Below are 24,233 nucleotides of genomic sequence, written 5' to 3'. Positions count from 1 at the left end.
CACCCTAAATTACTGTATGTTTCATATAATATAACAATGATACACTTATGCCATGGTCACATTTGAGTCGAAAACAGCCGTTTTAACATTTTTTGTCCAAATACATATAGGTGGTTTGAATCAAAATTGATAAAACGGCTGTTTCGACTCGCCGTACGGTCGCCGTAGAACAAATGTGTCCATGGTATTAATTTATATTGTTCTCTTCATCCATTTCTTTCACAATATATACACACAAAAAAGTAAGTCCCCCCTAAATGGAATTGCTGTAACTTTTGAACGGAGTTATTTTAATATATATTTCGTAGGTGGTTTTCTACACTCATTAAGCAACTCCTGGGAAAAATGAGACTGATCAGTTGAGTCATGCATGAGTAATTAAAGATTGAATTAAAAATGACCATTTTTGAAAGTCACAAGAGTAGTTTTTCAGATTGTGCAAATACAAAGTTGGGCAAAAATTGTTTTTAGGTGAATTTTATGTTGTTATGCTGTTTTACTATTCAGTATTTAGTCACTCCACATACAATTTTGATATCGTATGTTCATGGTTGAGTGAGCACAATATCGCAGGTGCCGCGGAAGCGGGGTGGGGGCCGACTTTTTTCCAAAAGCATGTACGAAAATGTAAAAATGACCATACGATTGTGATTTTTTGCATGGTCAGCCCCCCCCCCTCCCCACTTTTGGCTCAGCCCCTCCCCACACTTTGAATACCGTTCCGCGGCCCTGTTTTGTGACGTATCATCAGAGGGTTTGGTAGTATCCTCTACAACTTGTTAGGTCATATTAAAATTTGAAAATGTTGGTGGCTCCCCCGATTATAGGCCCCTCCCCCATTATTAAATTCGGGATCCACCACTAATTTTTCCATAAATTAAACTGATCATGAGAAATTGTTAAGAAAAGAATACATTTGTGCAGTATAAAGAGTATTCACTCCTAAGTTTTCGAATGTGCTCACTCAACCATGAAAATGTTAAAAGTTCGGAAAGTGTGTGGTGATAGAAATGATGGATGATTAAAACAACAGCAATTAAAATCACATTTGAAACTAACTTTGCCTTCACCTTATTACCCTTTAAAATGATTATGTGACATTGAAAATACCCATTTACCCACTTTGATGCGTGCTCACTCATCCGTAAATAAACAAATCGATTTCATTTTTGCACAGAATTCTGCCCATAGGTTGATAAACATTACTGCCAAATGACATTGCTAAAGACAGCCTTGAAAAAAGTTCCACCATATTGAATAAGGGGTTACTTATTCTTCAACATATGCACCCATAATGTACACAAGTCTATGAGAGAGGAAGTCAAAATTTTAACAAATATGAAATAAGGGGTTTGTTTCATGGACAGTTTTTGTTACTTCTGCCAACAGTTATTTCATGAAACTTCGCACGTGGCTTCAGAGTAACACTATCCAAAAGGCGCGCACACCAAAATAACAATTCGATGCTGCACAGAGTGGGGCCAAGGCCTTGAACTTTCTTCTCATTTGCATAATTTTCGAATATTGTGTGCTCACTGATGCATTAAACATCGGGATTTTAATAAAAATCATATCAAATGAACCATGCAAGGAGGTTTGTGACAGATATCCATAGTTACAAATTGCATTTTTTCCAATAACGTAAAAACGAGCTAATCACATTCCACATGAGAATGTTTCCACGTGAGAATGTGTAATTAAACGCCTTTGAATCATTAAAGCATGTTAATTGGTCTTGAACATAACGAAAAAGTTGATAAAAGATCAGTTTCCAGGTTTCAGTTACCAAAATGAAACAATACTTGCCTATGATATTTTCATTAAATGTTCATTGAACCGTGAAACGATGAATATTGTTGAAGATACTCTTCCCTAAAATAAATGTTATCATATTCTATCATTTTTGTTGATGAAAATGAGTAAAAAAATCCAATTAAAGCAAATTTGGACTTGTGTTTATTCAACCGTGAAATTTAGCCAAAAAAATTGTATCGTCTTTTAGAAAGTATCTTTTACAAGCCTTCTGACTATTTTTCATGATGAGAATGTGGAATCAGTTCCAATAAAATGGAATCAAATTCATGATTTTTGGCTTGTGACTTTTGAAAAGTGACATTTTTGCCTTCTGACCATGCTCACTGAAGCATGACGTAAAATACGTCCATAACATTTACTCAGAGGGTAGCTTATGAAATTACCTACATGCTCATGTAGAAATATATCAAAAACTCGCATTGGTTCGGAAATTATTGATGTTTGTTCAAGGGGGGACTTACTCTTTTGTTGTGTATAGTACCAGTCAAAAGTTCGGGTACACCTCTAATAAGAACTTATTTCACTTATTTCGGATGTGTAGTGATTAACTTAATGGATGAGCCTGCGCCTATAGATGTTTTAACAGATACTGTATATGGCGCAATATAACCATGATAAATGCTATGGATCATATCACTATTTACAATCATTTACAATTTATTCACTTATGCTCTTCAAACACAGTGACAATTTAGTATCAAAATAAAAGGTAATTATCAGGCTTCAAACTGACTTAATTTTGAAGATGAAAGATGGTTTCGGAAAGCACTCCGGCGTTTCCAAGGCCCCCTCTCTCTCTCAAACTGTCAATTTAAGTCAAATGAGGAATTATGTCATTTTGTGTGTTTGGGGTCGACTCTGCGTTTCATAACAACAAACATCACTTCTGAAGTAAAGTAAGATTTCCGAGTAATGAAATAATTGAGCAATTTCATATTTTCAAAGCTCACCGGTGAAAGGTCTCTTGGTTTTTTTTTTCATTTTTCTTCTTACATCTTTGATAATTCAATTATACCATTAAAATTAATCTGGAAGTTAAGCATATTTTTTCGATGAATACAAGATAATAAAAGAGAAAACAATTGTGATTATTGAAATTGAGATGAGCTACCCTTTTAAATCGCATGATTGTGAAAACAACCCCTTTTACGTGCTTAATGGCAGTGTCCCTCTGCCAACCCCCCCCCCCCCACCCGTTTCTACCTTTGATATTGATGTGCAAATTGTAGACATTTTTTGCGGAATGATGGCCTAGGCATTATAATGTTGCAATCCTGATATGTAAATTGATGTATTTCGCAATGACATATAGTTCCGCAGTATGACAGTACGGGAAGTTGCGCAATTACCGTCCAAAATTGCTGTCGAAATGGGCTGGGTACTCTGAAATTAAATGTGGATATTGTGACGTCAAATGCGTGAGTGGCGATCCTGAGAAGCAGGGGGGAGGGGGCGTTTCTTCATCGGATTTCTTAGTTCGTACTTCAATACAGGCTATTCTATCACCCAATAGCTTTCATATACGATTATTTACAAAATTAATTATGCTACTTAAACAAGACAGTCGGCACCAAATAATACAAGTAGAAAGCGTGTTGGTCGCGTTGGTGGTACGAATGACTGATATAGTTGCGTATTATATAAAGTTGCGCCGATCTACTTTTTCAGGGGCTGCGGAACCGGGGGAGGGGCTTCATTCCCCCGCTTTTTTCCCAAATTGAAACTGTGTACACAAACGTAGAAATGACCATGCAATTGTGATTTTTGGCATGGTCAGCCCCCCCCCCCCTACTTTCAAAACCGTTCAGCGGCCCCTGTTTTTTTTATTATTTCTTAATATTATCCTTTGCTATTTGTTTGTCTCGGGATGCCACCAGCTAAAATGTAACATGAAGGCAAAATATATTCATTCAACCCACGCATTCTTTTTTTTTAATTGATATTGCTGATTGACCTAGGTGTTTGAATATGATTGGCCATCTAACATTAATTATAGGAAGGGCAACTATTAAAACTTCCTTTCCCCGAATTTGGAACTATACCTTTGGCTGGCGGAAGAATTACTGCAACTTTACTGTTTCAGGCGATGAATTTGATCCCGTGAGGGGATGTCTTCATAAATGTCGATTCATTTAAAAAAAATGAGCTGGTAGAGGTACGCTTTTCTGGTCGGATATAGAAGGTCAGATATATTATATCCTATCCACTGGTAGTAAATATTCAACCCTCTACTTAAAACTTTATTTTTTAATGAATTTTCAACAGTGCCCTATTAAGATAGGAGTCTATTTGAAATGTTTTACGCACGTGATCCCTTAGGCATGTTGCGGAGGGGGAGGGTGACATTTTCGTAAAGGCTCTTCACCGTCTTTTTCTTCTTTCCATTTCATCGTTATCTTTCATCTCTTTCCACCCCTCCTCTCTTTGTCTCTTTTAATTTTTTTTTTGCAGGGGGATTTCCCCCTTGACCCCCATCTCTAGTCTTGCGACTGTTCCCTCACCTACGCCTGGCCATGGTCTATAACCGCCAAGACCTTTTTCTTTCCTGTAACACATGCATGTACGCATGTAAGAATAAGTCAACTATAATTTCTTCATTTCCAAGGGGATCCACGCTTTACAAGCTTTACTTTTTATTTTCATTTCCATTTATGCTCAATATTATACTGTTTTTTTTCTCTTTTACGAAGTAAGAAAAACCCTTCTTTAAAATTGTACTTGATTTGTATTGCTTTATATTATGTTTTGAATGGAAATGAAATAAAAAGAATTGAATTGAAAAAAAATTGAGAATAGATTGTTAAAGGTTGACTCCACCCAAACAACAATAAATTGATTTGAACAAAAAGCGAAAACCTAAACAAGCATAACTCTTGAATATCATTAAAAACGGGTGTAAAACAAGAGAGTTCTGATCGACATTTTGAAATTTAGCTTAATTTCACAAACCGTTATTTACACATCCTGGTCGTGATGCAAATGAGGAAACCGATGACGTCACGCACGCACTATTTCTTAGTTTTGTATAATAATTGTACATGAACCAAGTTCGTGAAAATGAGGGTAATGAAGTATTTCTGAATATCCTACTGAGTTTCAGATCGTATGGCAAAGGTCAATCTTCTTTGGCCAAATTAGGGGTATTTGTTGAATTACCATCATAACTTTAAAAGCTTATGGATCTAGTCTATACAACTTGGACAAAAGAGTAATCAAGTATCACTAAACATCCCGTGCGAGTTTCAAGTCATTTGGCCAAATCAAAGGTCATTTAACCCTTAAAGGGGAAGTTCACCCTGAAGAAAACTTTGTTGTGAAAATAGCAGAAAAAATAGTGAAAAACATTGGTGAAGGTTTGAGGAAAATCCGTTAAAGAGTAAGAAAGTTATTAGAGTTCAAAATTTTGGATTTGTGACGTCATAAACGAGCAGCTGCCCCATGTGTTATGTAATATAAAACGTATGAATTTCAAATTTGGTATGGTTCCTGATGACTTAATTTTGTTTTCTTTTCATGATCTGGTATGAAATGATTTGCCTATTGATATACAAAAGTTACAGTGAAAATCACTTTCAATTTTCTGAGAAAATGACATTTCATTGATTTTTTACCATTCGCTATGTAGGAATGCTGCTCGCATATGACGTCACAAATCAAATAATTGAAATTCTAATAACTTTTTAATTATTTGATGAATTTTTCTCAAACCTTCGGCAATATTTTTAATTATTTTTTCTGCTATTTTTACAATAAACTTTTTGTCAGGGTGAACTTCCCCTTTAATGGGCTATGGACGCAAATACACATTTTATTACTAAATGCAAACGAAACGTAAGGCCCTATAGCTAGTATGAATTCATTAATTCAATAACAATTCCTAATTTGATGAAAATTCGTTTACATACAACAACGCCTTTGTTCTTCATATCATATGCCAATTGAAACATATGGATCGATTTTGTATTATTTTTCCCCCTCTTTTTGTCTTACTTCATACAGGCGACACAGGGAGAGGGAGAAGACAATGACCGTAAGTATAAAACTTATTTTATCATAAAAAGTAAATTGTTTATAGAAACAAAGTGCATTGTGTTTCAAACCCCAGACATATCTAATGCGACAGTAAATTCTTTACTGCCCTTGTGCGCGCGTGTGTGTGGTGTAGTGTGTTTTAGTGTGTGTGTGTGTGTGTCTGCATGTGTAGGCAAGGGGGAGGGCCAGGGGCCGGGATGGATCGGGGTGGATGGATGTGCGTGCGTGAGAGAGAGAGGATGCGGGATATGCGTGTGTGCAATCGCCAATAACCGTAGGCGCAAGAATGAGATGCATGCATGGGTTTGATATATAATTACATGTCTCACTCTTTTAATTTGCCAAAGAACTGCTGGTTAATTTGAAAAAGTGAAATTAATGGAAATCTTGTATGGAAAAAGAGTGTCTCTTTAAGCGATTGATGTAAGGTAATATATCCATTTTGCTCGGAGTTTTGACTGGAAACAGTGTATTACGGGAAATCTTTATGTCATGCCAAGGAGTTTTGAAATGAGATGGATTAACAACAAACAGAATACCTTTTAATGATGTGTGGGTGGATGGGTGTGTAGGGGTGAGTGTGGTGTGTGGGCGTATCTATGTGAGGAATGATGGTTAGGTGTCTTTCTGCATGCGCGGAAGTTACTGTTTTCACACTTTGTTTCATTATTCACCCTGTAACTTGGTGCATCTGAGATTTTACGACCTGGAGATGGTCTCATAGTAAGCCATGGATGCAAAAGATCCGTATGAATTTTGTACAAAATGAGCAGTGGGAATCACCCTATCAGGACATATCAATAAGTCAAGGACTAAATCTTCATACTTAAGACAATACAACTTCAAAAGGAAGAGACATTTTATTTTCTGACTCACATGATCATCACCATGATCACTAGGTTACACAATGTGTTAAAATCCTAGAAGTTCACATATTCTTTTTTGTCTGTTTCTTTCTCTTTTCTCCCAGGCAAGTTTGGGATATCTGTTCCACCGTTAGTAGAATATCTAAAGGGCATTTTACGAGAATATAGTGATGGTCAAATATTGAAGGTGAGCAATTCAATAATTTCGGTGTAGTTGTATAGACCTTGCTGGGAGCGTTTCATGAAAGGACTTGTCAGACGTTTCATCTAACAAGTCCCATTCTATTTGACAGTAACCAATGCTTCTCTGCTATTCGCAGTGAAGAAAAGTTGTCAGGTCTGACAGCTTTGTCAGACAAAAATGTTGATGAAACGCTCCCCATATAAGCTTCACTCATTGATCTTTTATTTAAAAGTTATTGTTGATCATTTCAATTTATTATTATTTTTTTCTCTCTCCCTCTTTCCATCATACATTGTTGTAGGCACTATTTGCACGGTACTCGGTTACTTATGCCCGCCTTCCTGCTCACTTCTCACTCTCTCGTTTTCTTCCCGTTTTCTTTCCTACTTCTTATCTCCTTTCCTAGCCCTTCTTATCTTTGTATTGTATTTTGTGTATTGTATATATTTGTCCATAGGCGTATCCCGCTACAAGCATGTACTTCTAGGTTTCACGGGCCTAATCACTAGTGGCAGGCCATAAATATTCATTCGAGCCAACCCATTGCTATTTTTTTTATTTTGATATGGCTGATAGACAAAGTGTATGCATATGATTGTCCATCTAAAACTGATTCTATTTTTGGTAATTACTGAACTTCCTTTTCCCAAATTGGGAAGAAATATCACCAATTTTGGACTATATTTTCACTGGCGGAAGGATTAGGGCTATTTTGCTGTTTAAGGTGATGAATCTGCTCCCCCCGAAGGTGTCTTCAAACACGCCAATTTATTTTTAAAATGAGCCGGTCGAGGTACCCTTTTCTGGTCAGATATGGATAGCCAGATATAAATCCTATCCACTGGTAGTAAACATTCAACCCCCGAATTTCATCCTTATTTTTTATGAATTTTTTAAAGTGCCAATTTAACACATGAGTCTATGGGGAATGAATTAAGCCTGTGAAACCTACAGGGACATACGCCTTCCTCTGTACACATAAGTTGTTTATATTCATATTCTTTATAGAAATTGATTTGAAGTGAATTCTTGTGAACAAAAATGAAGTAATTTTGTAAAATGGAGGAAAATAAATGTTTATTTGAATTGATACAGTACGTGAAACATTGCATTGTTTAATCTACGTCAGTTTATGTATAACTATAACAACAAAAACAACCTCCCAAATGTATTTAATTCAATGTTTCCAAAAAAAAGCAATCCATTCACAACTACTAACAAGGCGATTGGGTGAATTTCATTTACCACTTTTAAGAACTTTGCTGGCTCAGAACACATTTATATATGATGGACCAAAGTTATGGAACTCACTTCATAATGATATAACAAATGCAAAATCTTTGAACTCTTTTAAGACTAAATTCAAATTATCTCTATTAAAACCTTATAATATACTCCCAAATTAAGTTTAATTCATCATCTCTGTCAAGTTATCATTATTACTTTAAAGACTACAATAGAAGCATAAAATAATTATTATCCTTTTTTATTGAAAAAAAAATCTGACACAAGTCCTTCTCAGATGTGCTCATTATTGAACCTCATACATTATTGTGTCTATCCTCTCCTGTCCGCTTATCCGCCTTCCTACCGGTTATTTGTTTACGCCATCAATCACATTTGTCGTGCATTATATATTTTCCAGGTTATTTTATATATTTTTACTCCTTTTATACACATTGATTCCAGTTTGCTTGAGTCCACGATGGCATGTGTTCTATCTACGTACAGCAGCACCCATCCATCTTCTCAGGGCATTCTCCCCTTTTTTCTTCTCTTTTTCTGGGGGAGGGGGAGGGGTGGGTGGGGAAGGTTGGATATATTTTGGACGGGTTGTTTTGTCCTTTATCAACTATATATTTTTGTTAACTTCGTATTTATTTTGTGAGTAATTTCCCTCTCATTTATTTTTTTTCTCATTTGATTATCTGTATTTATATTTTGTTATTTGTTGTGTTATCTATTTTTTTAGGGGCCCACATTGTACAAACATTGCTTTTTAGTGGGTCCCTCCATTTCCATCTTAATTTAATTTCTATTAAAAAATAGTATACATATTTGAAACCTACGATGTGTTGCCCAAGTGTTTTGTTTTATTCACAACATATGTATTATTATTTTTTTTGCAACGGATACAAATATTTATGTTTGTATATGGTATACAATTTGTTTTTGTTTGATGGAAGTGAAATAAATAAATTTGAATTGTGTAAATCAACAAATACGTTCTCTCTTTTTATTTAAAAATTCCAAATGAGAAGATCTCTTATATAGTAAAAAGGCTTAATATTGTCTGTTTTATCTTCCAGTTCTTGAACGGCCATTTTGCTTGGCTGCATGATTTCATACGTTTCTTGATTTAGAGATTACAAAGTCGATTTTCCTTACAATTTGCAGAGGAAAATTGACATAGAGAAGATTCTCAGCGCTTAAAAGAATAAAAAAAAATTAAAGCCCTTGACCATATTTTACATGTTTTAGTGATAACTGGATCGTAAGTCGTATTTCGCAACCTGTGATCATTTGAATTACAGTTGAATTATAGGGGAAGTGGGGGAGAGGCCAGTCTTCTGGTGATGCTCTTCTTGCTCCTCTTCATCTGCTCATTCGTTTTATCTTCTTGGGGAGCGAGTTGTCCTAGCTCGCTCTAATGCCATCCCACTTCTTATCTTAGCACCAATATGTCGGCGCTGTGCGTGTTAACAAAGGCACTGTCTTATTTTTTCAATGCAGGAGCTCGTTCAGAACGCAGAGGATGCAGGTGCGGATACTGTCAAATTCCTGTATGACATGAGGCAGCATGGTACCAAGACGCTCTACAAAGATTCCCTACAACCTTACCAAGGACCGGCTGTCTATTCCTTCAACAATGCCAAGTTCAAGAAAGCTGACTGGGAAGGGATTCAACAACCAGCCCGCAGCAGGAAGAAGACAGATCCTTTGAAGGTTGGACGATTCGGCATTGGATTCAATTCTGTATACCACATAACAGGTAAGAACTATATTATGAAATGGGTAATGACCTGATTTAAAAACAAAACTATCCATAGGTATAACATGAAGGAAGCTGTGTTGAAATTAATGAAGGTAAACGCCAATTTTGTTAACGACTTTAAAATGATTTTGTACAAAATGCAATATAATGACAACCGAAGTGTCTGTATTTATGAATAAAAAATATATGCCAAAACTATCTCGAAGAAATTTTGTAATTGCTGAGAAATAACGAAAATAAGCTTGCCATTTCTTCAAACTGCCTTGTTAATAAAACATTGTCGTAGACATGTTTAATCTGTGTTGGTGATCTTCTATGTGATTGTTTTTCAGCTTAGTTTTCATCATTTCACAAAATTTGGTTTATATAACTACTAGAGCTAGGAAGTTATGGAGACAATTATTCTTGGTTTTACAGCCTTTCTCATTACATCAGTGTTTATTACAACTTCTTTCATCTTTAACGTGTTCCAAAACAGGCTTAAATTTGTGGATACATTGTTGAAAATGTTTGTTTTTGACCTTTTAATTCTCCTTTGTTTAACCTTTCCAGATTTACCGAGCATCATGAGCGACCAAGGACTGGCTTTCATCGATCCATTGGAGGAACACTTCTTTGATAGTAAAGGACGAGTCATGACTGGATGCCGATTTTCTCTGAGATCAGACAGGGAAATTTTTTCAAAGAGTCATGACCAGTTTCAACCCTACAACGATGTATTTCCTGGAGTGACGGGAGGGATTTCATCGGGATATTTTGATGGCACTTTGTTTCGGTTTCCTCTGCGTCAAGAGGCAAATGAATTGAGCGATAAAACCTATCAACAAGAAGACACACTTGACGAGGTGTTACAGGCCTTCCAAGCAGATGCTCATGTGACTATGCTGTTTCTGCGCTCCTTGAATAACATTGAGGTGTTGAAGAGATCCCCTGATTACCAAGACCTGTCACTGATTGTAAGAGTTCAACGGGAACATGATCAAGAAGCGCATCCTCCTGGAGCGGACATTACCTCATGTCTTCAATCCTACATCTCTAATACCAGTGGGTGCCGAGAGTCTATAAAGTTCACTGATTGTGTAGCATTTACTACAGAAACACAGAATGAGTCTAAGAGAGAGCACTGGGTTGTTAGCCATCACATCGCTGGTGACAGCATGTCTCAAGCGCTTACTGACCTGGCTGGGAAGCAAGGTCATCTGCCATGGGTAGCTGTTGCCATCCCCATGACTTCTTCAGAGACAAGCAATGTAGCAGATGAAGCAGAGAACAACGATGGCAGAGTGTTCTGTTTTCTTCCCTTGCCACCTGGTGAAGAGAGTCGCACAGGGTTACCAGTTCATGTGCATGGATTCTTTGGTATCAATAGTGATCGCCGGGGGATAAAGTGGATTGGACCAGACCAAACAGACACTCCAGCACAATGGAACCAACTTCTTGTTAGAGAACTGATTCCCATGGTTTACGTTGATGCTATCAAATTTACCATTGATGTGCAGAAATCTAGGGAAACCTTGACTGCTGATTGCATCTATCGTTCATGGCCAGACTATGAAGAGGTTCGTGGCAACTGGGGTATTCTCTTGGAACCCTTGTACAATGCACTGTTCAGTGAATCGATCATACATAGCGATAACAGTGGATGGAAGAACATTGCTGATGTCCACTTCAATGAGCTGCAAGTAGACGAAGAGACAGAACAGGCAATCCTCAAATGCTTCAACTTCAAAGGCATAGCACATGCAAGGGTCCCAAGCGTATGTAGAAAGTCCATCAGGAAGTATTACCATCTTAAGATATCAACTGTTTCTGTCTCCAGCCTTTGCTGTTGCCTCCACGATGATCCAGCTATTTTGGAAAGGTTGACTAATGATGAGAAGCTTCTAATCCTGCAGTTCATCTTGCAGGAGGGTGCCATGCAAGACTTGGAGGGGTTATGTCTTCTTCCCCTTGATAATGGAGGCTTTGATGTGTTCTCAAGTTCTTGTGAAAGAAGAGTGTACATTCCAACCCCTGAGTTCCATCGACATCTTGTTCCAGGTGGATGTGATCATTTCATCAGAACGATACAAAACGAACTTCCACTCCACCAACTCCTATCAAATATGAGTATGTTTGTGTCATAACCTATTAGTGGTTCTCTGTATGGTTACTTAAAATTACTCTTTGAAGCTGTAACATGATTTGTTTTAATTGAAAATGTATCACTAGAGATAAAGCACTGATTGTTGACATGTTAGATAAAATAAGCTTGCCATGTCATGATTGTTTTTTTCTTCAAAACATACGTATATTGTCAAACGGAATAATAGAAAGTAGATAATGGAGGAGTTTATTATCTACCATTTAAATCAAGTATTAAAAAGTGTCAAATGATTCATATTTGAATATAAAAAAAATATGACCCTATTTTCATAGTGAATTATAGCTGAAATGAATTCCTGGATTTTTTTTCCTTCTGCCCTTTTCTTGTGTAGGTGGAGATTACCAGCTGGAAACTTTAACCACCGACATTGTAGCAGAGCTCTTGAAGACTCTGGAGAGATCTTGGATAGATGATCAAGGAATCTGGGTACATGAACCCCAAGAGCCTACCCTCAATACTTGGCTTGAAGACGTCTGGTCGATGCTTTACAGGGAAAGTCCAAGTGAGTTACAACTCTTTAATGGTATCCATCTATTACCATTGTTTGCAGATGATAGTGACTCCAGGAGACTTCTTCCACTTTATTCCAAGTCAAGGGTTATCCAGAGATGCTACATTACGGCTGATGGCAAAGTCGGATTGACAGATGATGTTGAAAACATTCTGCATGATATTGGAATGAGAGTCATAGATTGTCCTGGTTACATTCTCCGCCATCCATCTGTCATTCGGGATGGATATATCAAGATGCCAACACCTGATGGGGTAGTTCAATGTCTTTTGCTTTCTGATCAGAAGTTGCTGATCCCAAAGCTCCGTTCATTCTCTGCCAGTTATAGAGATACCCTTGTAGAATATCTTGCACAAGCGAAGCTTGGTGATAATGGGAAGGACCTTCTGAAGCACCTTCCATTGTTTAAGAGAGTAGATGGAACTGGCCAGTCAAACAAACATTCATTTAGTGTAGAAGAATCCTTGGGATATATTGAATGCAATCAGGTAGATATTCCTAACCCATTGAAGTTGACAGGGCTATTGATTGATGGAAGGGCAAAATCAAATCAATGTTTACTACAAAAGTTAGTAGCTTGTCCACTTTCAAAGTATCAAGTCATAGTGAATGTTTTGGAAGAAATTCGTAAAGGGCAACTTTACACACAACATGAAAGACAAGTAGCTTTGCAATGGATTATGGAACGATGGGAAGATGTCAAGATAAACTGCAAATCAATAGTGGGTATTCTCCGTGAAATGAAATTCCTTCCCAATAAGAATGCATCGTTGGTTAGTCCTTCAGAACTACTTGATCCACGAGACCCATTGATCTACAAACTGTTTGAATCCCAAGGGGTATTTCCAGTGGATCCATTTGATTCACCTCAGATTGTAGAGGCTTTCAGTCAGCTTGGCATGCGTAGGCAATGTGAAGTTTCTTCATCCGAACTAATTGCATGTGTTGACATGATTGAGGAATCACAAGACCCTGACAAGTCTCTCTTGCTTCTAGAACTCCTTAGCAATAACCCGGGTCTTCTTTCCACTTATGTTATTGATCATATGAAACGAAAAAAATGCATTCCTTGCAGACAGTCTCCTCCAGAACATTACCCAATTGATATTGAATGGCATGGCAAAAGTTCGTCTCGACTGGCAACTCCTCAAGAGATTCTGATCGAATCAAAGCAAGCTGCGCTATCGTCTGGAGCTTCTAAATCATTTGTTTCCGAACAAGATCTCTTTTCCAAAGTTTTTATCGAGCTTGGAATAACATCCCAAAAGCCAGTGATCGAGGATGTCATAACACAATTAGAGCATTGTGTGGAGTATGCTAGAGAGAGAACAGGACGAGATGTTAGCGACATAATACCTATGCTAAAGGCGATCTATGGATTTTTTAATAAAGAATTGGAATTGGAATTGGAACATGATTCACATGTCAGGAACTTGATCTTAGATCGAGTGAAGTGTTGTGTGTGGAATGGAAGTGGCTTTTCTGAACCAAGCAAGATGTGTACAGGTGATCTGCCATTTGATCTAGCCCCTTACATGGCATCAATTCCCAAATCAGCCTGTATGTTTAAAGACTTGTTTGAAAGACTTGGAGTGAAGAGAAACATGGACACAAACGCCGAAGCTCTGGTTGAAATTATACATGACATCAAGAGGGAATGTAACTCCACTGGAGTTAGTAAAAGTTTCCAACAAAGACAGCGCCAACTTGTACTTCAGATTCTTCATCATTTACATGCTTCTGCTGAGCTCACGGAAGATGCGAGGCTGCAATTACTCATACCATCTAAAAGAGGGGAATGCCATCTTATCCCCGTTGAAGATAGTGCATATGTAGACAGGGAATGGTTGAGACAAAGCACTGAAAATGAGGAGATGGATGATGATGAAAACTTTACGTTGATTCATTCAGATATCCCAATGGAGCTGATTACATTCCTTCGAGTACGACCTGTCAGTCAACTTCTTCTTGACTCAGAGGAATTGGATGGTTTCACAGAAGCTGGCCAGCACGAACACCTGACTATGCGCTTGTATAATATCCTAAAGAACAACTATGTCGATACTGCTATTGTTAGTGAGATGATACAGAATGCAGAAGACGCTGGTGCTGAAGTAGTTCATTTTCTTATTGACATGAGGAAAAATGAAGATGCAAACCAAAAGCTGTTCAATCCTGAAATGATTTCATGTCAGGGACCAGCACTCTGGGTATACAACGATGCAGTGTTCACGGACCAAGACTTTGAAAACATTCTCCGTCTTGGCGGACGTACCAAGGAAAAGGATGCCCAAAAGATTGGAAAATTTGGGACTGGCTTTAACTCGGTTTACCGCATTACTGATGTTCCCAGTTTTGTTAGCAGAGATTACATGCAGTTTTTTGACCCTCATACTTCACACCTTGGCAACGTTCTCCGAAACAAAAACCAACCTGGTGTCCGTCTCAGATTGAGTAATAGCAAAGCACTCCGGAGATTTCCCGATCAGTTCAAGCCATTCCATGGAGTGTTTGGCATTGATTTCAGTGGAAAGAGTGACTCATTCAACTACCGTGGAACGCTGTTTAGACTGCCTCTTCGTTCACAAGAAGCTGCGCAGAAAAGTCAGATATGCAAGGAGAGCTACAATGAGGCGAAACTGATCGACTTGATGAAAAAAATGTGGGAATCATCTCACAACCTCTTGGTGTTTACCAAAAATGTCAAGAGGGTTGCCCTGTTTTTTCTTGATGAGAAATGTAGCGATCCTTCCATGGCTGAAGAGTTATTTGCCATTCAGAAGACCGAGCAGTCAAATAGGATGAATAATGACAACATTGAAATTTCAACAGAATCCTTCAAATTTACAATGACTTCAAAAGGAAGTGAAGTGATGGCTCATGAACCAGACAGTGGTAAAAACCTGGATAATGTCAAAGTTACCTGCAAGACCTCTGATCAAGCTTCTGCTCTTGCGAGATCTCCAGATGGGAAAGATTGTGGATTATCTCCTGAAGGTGCGGTTGCGTTTCCCTTCCACGAACCATCGATGTCTGCATTTGAGAAAAAGATATATTGCTTTCTTCCTCTCTCAATAACAAGCATGTTTCCAGTGCATATTAATGGTGCCTTCGCTGTCAAAGAGGATCGGAGGAGTCTTCACATGCCAGTTCCCAATGGAAGGCTGATATCTGAGAAGTGGAATCACCTGCTTTTCATAGATGTGATATGCCGGGCTTACATTGCACTCATGTCTGACATTGTGTTTATTCAGCGTGTAAAGGAGGTTTATGGTCCTGATATTTCCCCTGACCAGCTATGGCCTGATACCGATGATGTTCCGAAGAATTCTGAATGTTCAGCATTGTTTAATGCTTTCTACAAGGCAATGGTAAATGGCTTTGAAGGTCATGAACCATCATTGTTCTGGAACGATGACGAATTGCATCAGTTCTCACAAGTCGTTTTCCTCGGTCAAGAAGTCCAAAAGGAAGCATCAGTGAGGGATATTGTGAGAAAAATTCTAAGCGCCTACCTTCCATCAAAGCAAGTGATGTCACTTCCTGATAAAATATGGAGAGCACTAGAGAGAGTAGATCTTCTTGACAGCGTTCTGGAAAGTACGTATGATTTCAATAGATTCTTCACAGAAGCCTTTCTCCAACGAATCGGTCAGGTGCCGAGTGACATGAGAAATCAAATGATTTTGTTTGCACTAAACAAACGTGAAGATGCATTAAAACAGAAGTTGAAAGATGTGGAATGCATACCAGCAGTAGGGGGATCTGACCTTAGGAAACCTTGTGATCTAGTACACCCGAGTGGTAAGGTTGCGGCGCTGTATTCTGAGTCTGATAAGGTGTTTCCCCTAGGAAACATGTTCAATGACACCAAGACACTAACATCACTCACTCAGTTAGGAATGATAAAGGATTATATTCATGAGGATGTTTTCCTTGAGAGATGCAGATCAGTTGACATTCTTCATTCAGTCAACAAGGAAGGGGCTCAAAATAGATCCCATGCCCTACTGAATTATTTGTCGGAGACGTTGAGAATGTCGGAGACGTTGAGAATGGGTCATTGGACTAGGGACAGACATTTCAAAGAACACCTTGCGAAAATTCCATTCTTGCCTATCTTATGTGAGAGAAACCAAGACCCTGCCCTTCCATGGGTGGAAACCACTAACACCTGCCCTTATGCATCTGCTTATGATATCTATTCTCATTCTAAGAAAAATATTGTGAGCAGTATGTACAATGTTGTGCACGAATCAAATGATTGGCAACTTCCCTTGAACGTTGAGGAATTTCTTGGTATCAGAGACAAATATCCCTCTACTGAAGATGTAATCCGGCAGTTTTCGAACATTCGGAGTCATTATGAAATGAATAGTAAATCCATTTCTAATCTTGACTTGGAAACGATATGCAAAGACATCTATGAGCGTGTTGAAAATGCATGTAGAGAAAGCGTTGTTGATGGAATTTCCAATGATCTGCAGAATCAACCATTCTTCCTTGTAGATAGCAGGTTTGTTGAAATTTCTGTGATTGCCGATAAAAACAGCCTTCCGCCGTATCTATTCGAAGCTTCTCGTTTCCTTAAACGATATCCAAGTCTTCTAAAACAGGCAGGATTGAAGAATGAATTTGATGCCAGAGACTATGAAGGTGTTCTTCATCAACTGTACACAAAGAGTAATGGGCAACCATTAAGTAATGATGACACGGAGGTGGCTATCTTAGCTGCACAACGACTTTCAGGTTTACCCCACGGAGAAGAAGAACATGCAGATACATTTCTCCCAGATGAACAGAACTGCATGAGGCCTGTATCAAATCTGTGTTACAGAGATGTGGATTGGTTTGAAAATGATGAAATTGAACTTCATAGGTGTCATACAAAAATCAGTTTCATGGTCGCGAGAAAGCTGAAGGTGAAGGATATTCGACAACAGATGCTTCAGGCATTTGATATGGATTTCCCAGGAGACGAATTCGGCCAACATGAGAAACTTACAACCCGCATCAAACGTATTCTCGACTCTTACCCATCCGATGAAACAATACTGAAAGAACTTCTTCAAAATGCTGACGATGCTGGAGCTACTGAAATCCACTTTGTGTACGATCCTCGGAAACACAAGGGACACAAGCTTCTAGGAGATGGCATGAAAGCCTTGCAGGGTCCTGCTCTTTGTGTCTTCAACAATCAGTCTTTCACCGACGATGACATTCGCGGGATACAGAATCTTGGAGAAGGAAGTAAAGCTGACCATATGGGAAAGATTGGGCGTTATGGAGTAGGATTCAATGCAGTATATCAACTTACAGATTGCCCTAGTTTCATCTCCAAAGGTGAACGATGGTGTATGTTTGACCCTCTTCTGAAGTATGTTCCAGGAGCAAACCCAACACGACCAGGTCGTCAGATCAAAGTTAATAGCAGTGTGCGTCGTTCTTACCCACATAACTTTCAGTGCTATATGGAAGACATACTCACAGGTGGAGAAGAGGACTTCACCATTTTTCGTTTTCCATTGCGACAAGAAGCTTCAACCCTAAGCCCCAATGTCTGGCAAGGTCAACATATTCGGAAGCTACTTAGGGACTTTGAGAATGCGGCATTTGAATGTCTTTTGTTTCTGAAACACGTCACTAAAATCAGCATCTCAGAGGTAACGAGTTCAGGAGTTATTGGATCTACTCATGTTGTCAGTGCAGAGATGACTCGAAGTGAATATGCAAAGAAAATGGATTTTCTACAGAAAGTTCAGGACATTGCCTTGACTAAACAAGATGATGGAACTTTGGAATCAGAACAAGTGGAAGTCATCTACCAGATGAAACTGAAAGGGGTACAAAGAGAAGAGGATTGGGTGATATGCCAGCAAGTGAGTTATTCAGGTGCAGATGAAGAACACTCAAGGAAAAAACACAAGTTACTTCCAGTTGGGGCTGTTGCTGCTCGTCTACCTGAAACAAGAGAAGGAATTAGTTATAAAAGAGGAGAGGGAGTCAAAGGCAAGGCTTTTTGCTTTCTACCACTCCCTATTCAGACGGGACTTCCGGTTCATGTGCATGGATACTTTGCCTTGGACCATGAAAGCAGAAGAAACTTGTGGGATGGTAGCAAGACGGATGAGCAAACAAAGTGGAATCTTTACATTACTCAGAGAGTTATTGCACCTGCTTATATACAGTTGTTGTCATGGATTCAGAATTTTTTCATAGAGAAATATGACTGGTCAGGATCACAAGCAAGTAAAAGCAAGGTCCAGACTTTGAAGCTTCTTGAAGAATATCACACCTACTTTCCTAACACCGAAAAAGGATCGTACTGGAAAAAACTTCAAGATGCTGTGTTTGAAATTGTTGTTGTGGAAGCCTTACTGTTGTTTCCTTCACTCTATCGAAAGGATGATGGCAGAAATGACCTTTTCTTGAGTTGGAAAACGCCCATCTCGTCTCCGAATGAGTCAGATCTTGGATATTTCAACACACTGTCAAAGCAGATGACTGACCACTGCACAAGTAGCATGTACGGTTATTCCATTAGGCTTGAGATTCAAGAGAGCATCAACAATCTGAAAGAAACCCTGATTGAAGTGACATTCCCATTACTAGAGTCTCCAACAAGGATAATGTACAATCTGCGTAATGTATGCAAATATCTTAATCAAGGGGCCATCGACAGTGACCGAGAACAAAACTATGAGGTTTGTGAAGTTACGCCTTCCCATGTGATATCTTTCCTTCATGGAGACAATCCCCTTCAGAGGCAATTACCAATAGCAATTTCAAGCTCGAGGATCCACAACAAAGATAGACTGATTGGACTTATCAACTACTGCAAGATGAGTAAAGAACCTAACCTTCAAGAAAGTCTCAATGGTCTACCGTTGCTCTTAACCATGGATGGAACATTACGGATGTTCTCACGTTACGATCAAGTATTTGAAACAGAATTCTATGATCTTTTTGAGTCTCAAAGTCATAGATTCTTACACATTGATTTCTTACACAGGTTGTCACAAAATGCTGATGTGTTTTGTAAGATTGATGTGATAGCGGTATCCAAGCTTCTTGATGGTTGCTTTCCGTTTCTCAAGTGCACAGAGAATAAAATGCTAAGTCCTCGCACATGCCATCCATCAGAATGGTTTTGTAGGTTATGGATTCTTCTTGAATCGTTGAGTAAAAATGTTGAACACTTCAATGATTTCGCTAACAATCTAAAAGTTGAACTTGGAAGGTGGGCAATATTACCAGTCACAGAAACCAAGCCAACTGATGGCAGACCAAGGAGATATCAGGTAGCTATTAGCTTATCATCAACGGTTATAGATCAGCCAAGCAAGTTAAAAAGGGGTAATTGGCCACTCTATTCAGCACTTGAATCACTTAATGTCTACAAGATTGAGAAGTCTGTTCTAGATGAAAACAATCGTAGACTGATAAAACATCTTGTCCTTCATGAGCACATGGGGAATAATGCAAGGGTTCTAGATGCTTTGATGTACTGGGTAGAAAGAGACTCTGGAAGATTCAAAATTCTGAAAGAAAGACAACATAATGAAATCCTCAGATCCTTTTGCTATTGTGATGACTCAGCTGATCTTAGAAGAGTGAAGTACCTTCCTTGCTTCAAGACCATTGCAGGTGACTTTGTGAGTATCAGGGAATTCGACACAGTCCTTGTTCTCCCAAGTATGATTCCTGAAAAGGAACAAGATAAATGGATTGATGGGTCTGGTACTATATTCCTGCAGTACAATCAGTCACTTGAACCATTATACAAGAACCTAGTGCTAACTGATACAACAGAGTTTGACGTGTACATGAAATACATTTTGCCAGTCTTTGGTAAGCTCAGCGAGGAAAGTCGTCTTGAACATCTTGTACGAATCAATGAGCTGCTTCGTTATCTACCCATTCCTAAAAGAAAAAATTATAGGGATATTAGGGAAGCAGCGATTCAGAGGTTAGGACTGAGAGATCTGCATTTCATAAATGGTACGTCTGGAAATCTGCTGAAGGCCAGGGACCTGTATGACCCAGAAGTCGAGGTATTCTCCTTGATGTTGAAGGACAAATTTCCTTCAGAACATATCATAAAGCAATTGGGACTCACATTCCTTCGTGAAATAGGACTACAAACCACCGTTACTGCAGACTTGTTCCTTTCGTTTGCCCATCGGGTGCGGGAATCATACCCCGATGCCAAAGATATGAAAATCAAGTCCACTGCACTCGTGTCAGAATTGGTCGGGAACTGTAGCCTTCACAAAAACTATATCTTCTGCCAGGAAGCCAGTGTGATTGATTTTCTTGTTACTGACAGGATTGACCAACAATTAGAATCCATTCACTTACCTTTCATCAAGGATGGAACCCTCATGAGGTTTTCAAGCTCATTATCCTCCCAACACAGGAATCTAATATGGTCTACTAATAGCATCTTGCCAGAATATGCAGAATATGAGATCAATAAGCGATGCTGGTCTTGTAAAACCCAACTAGATGATCAACTGGGCAAGGCACAAGAGCCTGAACTAGAGAGTGTTATCCAACATCTGCAGAATATAAGCAATAGACTCCAAGAAAATAACAGCAAAAAGCTATCCTTCTCAGACGCTCTATCCAGGGTGCTACATAAAATAATGACCTTCCTCTCTTCCAAGTGTACAGGGAAAAGCTGCTCTAAGGAAGATCCATGTGAAGGTTGCTGTATCATTAGAGCGAAATTGCCGAATGTTCCAATTGTCTTTCTAGAGCTCGAGGATGAACATCGCATGGTGAAAGCAGAGCAGATCTCTCGTACTTTGGAAGGGAATTTCGAGCCTTTTCTTTACCAGTTGCCTGACAAGTGGGTTCCTTTCTTCAAGTTATTTCAGTTGCTTGGTGGAACAGGCAAAGCCTCCATTCGACAATATGCTTCCGTTCTCAGAAGTATCTATGAAAGAGGGGAGAATGCATGGGGAAACCCAAATGTAGTAAGCATGGTAGAGAGGGCAACAACCGGACTGTATGAAGAGCTTAGGAAGACAGATCAAAGGCAGGTAGCAGCTTTATTTCATTCTGGACAAGTCCTCTACCTTCCATCATGTCATCAAAACTTGGAACGATCAGATCAGCTACTACTTAACGATGTTGACCACTATTTACGCCGACTTCGTAAATCTAAGCTTCCCCTCATCAAGTTCTTTCAAGGTCAGGAACGCGTTGCACAAGAAGCTATAGATAGGCTTCCAGAGACGATGAAACCGACATCAGTAAGCACGAAGGTGAAAGAAATACTTAGCAAGACGGGGAATGGGTCGCAAAGATGTCTTCTAACTGGACAGGAACCTTGTGAATTTGCAAGAAGACTTCAGATCCTGCAATCGAAGGAATTTTTGCAGGCAGTTTGTATCATCATGAAGCACAAGGGACAAACAGTTGATGAGGAAACCAAGACACGCCTTAGAAATTCGTTGAGTGGCCTGAAGATAACATGCATGCAGCAATTACACTCGATTCTACAAATCAATGGTGAATACATAGAAGGCAGTGAAACGGAAGTACCTTCCTTCATTAACAGTGACGGTGAGCTGTTTGTACAACACAGTGAAGGCGAAAATATAATGGAAACACTCTTAAGTGTTGCGATTCATGTCAATCAAATCCTGGGAAACGTGTTTGAAGATAAAACCTACTTATCTGTCCTATTATCCCAGAAATCACCTTCTACCTTACACAAAGTACTTGCTAAGTTCAACATTGCTGCAGAGAGCATGGAAGATGATACAAGTTTCAAGCTACCTGATCCTGGAACTACCATTCCAGAACATTTGTATCATCTCATAGAGCAAGACCCCTGGACGTCTTACAGTGTTGATGATTTCATAGCGTATGCACAAACTGATGAAGATGGCGAATACTACATATATGCAATAGTTGTCAAGAGGATATCCAACGAATCACTCAATTCTGTCTATCTTATCAATATTGGAAAGGACAAACCAATAGAAGCAAATGTGTTGGACACGCATAAGATACACATACCTAAGTCCACATCAGGTATGGAGCTTGTTCTATCTGAAAAAGTTCACTCGGATGATGCAGGACCATCTCTCACTGAGAATCGAGAATCATCTTTTCCAACTGACGTGGAACAAGCGAAGCGACAAGTGACAATCGAATTGGAGGAGATCTGGAAGCTTCCAGAGGAACATAGAAGGAAGGCTATTCGGCGAATGTTGCTGAAATGGCATCCAGACAAACATCCAGAAGGTCCGCAGGAACTATTTCATGAAGCGTTTAAATACCTCCAAAGTGAATTGCAGCGATTAGAAAAAGGTATTTCAAGAACAAGTTCATTTTATGAAGACCTCTTCAGATCAACTGAAAAGAGAGCAAGGGAAGACCGTCGGAGGTATACTCACTTCGGAGGATTTTGGGGAAGAGGTGGTTTCAGAGGACGAGGGAGCTTTGGATCTGGTTTCTGGAATTGTGGAAGCGACTACAGTTCTTTTGAGGATTTCTTCACTTCTGCTTCAAGAACACCAGATATCCGCAATGCACGCCGTTGGTTTCGGCAAGGACAAGAAGATCTTCGTGCTGCCCGACATGATCTTAACCCACACGATGACGAGCCGTCATTAGAATGGGTTGCTTACAAGTGTCATCAGAGTGTAGAAAAGGCACTCAAAGCAGCTAAACTAGCCATTGATGGACAACATGACTACACTCATTCCATTTCCTCTCTAGCCTTTCAAGTTGAAGGCAAAATAAAATCGGTTGATTTTCTACAGAATGTGAACAAGCTCAGTTCTCTTGTAAATGATCAACGGGCTCGTTACCCAGACAGATGTGCCTCTTCACAGATTCCTCACGAAGTCTTTAGAGAGAAGTCACGGGGTGTGGAAATGATGGACCTCGCCCGACTAATTCTTGGAAATGTTCAATCCTTTTTGCTTCCCAGATCCTGAAATGGTAATTGCAACTGCTTCATCTTGATCTGTCTTTTCCACAGTCCTCTTGTTGATTTCTTACAAGCAGTCCTGCAGCTTTCCTGGCAATCAAGTAAATAAAAAATCACCACCATTTACTTATTGCTTTCCAAATCATGAAATGTTATTCGACTGCTTCATCAGGGTTCGCATTATCCACGTGGTCGCAAAATTTGAATGGAAAAGTTTTTTCCCGAATATTTCTAAATTTCAGACTTCACTGGAGAAGAAATATTGTCAACGTGTCATAGTTCTTTGAATGAAAAAAAAACATTCCAGTCTTAGTTCATATTCCACTGGACATGCTAGACAGCCAATATTGTCTAACTCAATGTATGTTGTACTATGTTTTTGATTAAATTGATTCATTCCGTTATTGCAAAAGACAATACTAGTATCATTTCCTTCTTTGTTGTTGATACCACTTCTAACTGGTTTAAAGATGATAATTGGTTATTTAGCTAGGTTTTCATCTATTGATATCCATGCATTTTGATATTTAATAATTAGATATTTTCAAATAGTCACACCATTTATGGCTATTATCAACGATGGTGTTGAATTATTTGCCATCTCATATTGTGTAGACAATGTAACAATCATGTTGCATCTTACTTCTTGACTTACTCAAAATAAAATGCCCGATATTGTATATATATATATATATGTTATATGGATTTGTTATGGGTTTTGTTGTTGTTGATG

The 24,233-nt window shown here is 38.8% G+C and overlaps 1 protein-coding gene across 1 annotated transcript in view; it reads left to right on the top strand.

The window, feature by feature from the left end:
* LOC121422860 (sacsin-like) overlaps window positions 1-24,182 on the top strand; it is a 38,223-nt gene extending 14,041 nt beyond the window's left edge. Inside the window, exons 2-6 of the mRNA XM_041618081.1 lie at window positions 5,815-5,845; window positions 6,818-6,900; window positions 9,631-9,889; window positions 10,445-12,001; window positions 12,370-24,182. Of these exons, the coding sequence (XP_041474015.1) occupies window positions 5,815-5,845; window positions 6,818-6,900; window positions 9,631-9,889; window positions 10,445-12,001; window positions 12,370-23,507 (13,068 nt within the window). The 3' untranslated portion in view covers window positions 23,508-24,182. The remainder of the gene's footprint in view (window positions 1-5,814; window positions 5,846-6,817; window positions 6,901-9,630; window positions 9,890-10,444; window positions 12,002-12,369) is intronic.
* The last annotated feature ends 51 nt before the right edge of the window (window positions 24,183-24,233 follow it).

The sequence above is a fragment of the Lytechinus variegatus genome, chromosome 10 (assembly GCF_018143015.1).
Source record: "Lytechinus variegatus isolate NC3 chromosome 10, Lvar_3.0, whole genome shotgun sequence".
NCBI classification, from domain to species: domain Eukaryota; kingdom Metazoa; phylum Echinodermata; class Echinoidea; order Temnopleuroida; family Toxopneustidae; genus Lytechinus; species Lytechinus variegatus.
Note: the sequence above shows the minus strand (reverse complement) of the source record. Positions and strands in the feature narration are given on the sequence as shown.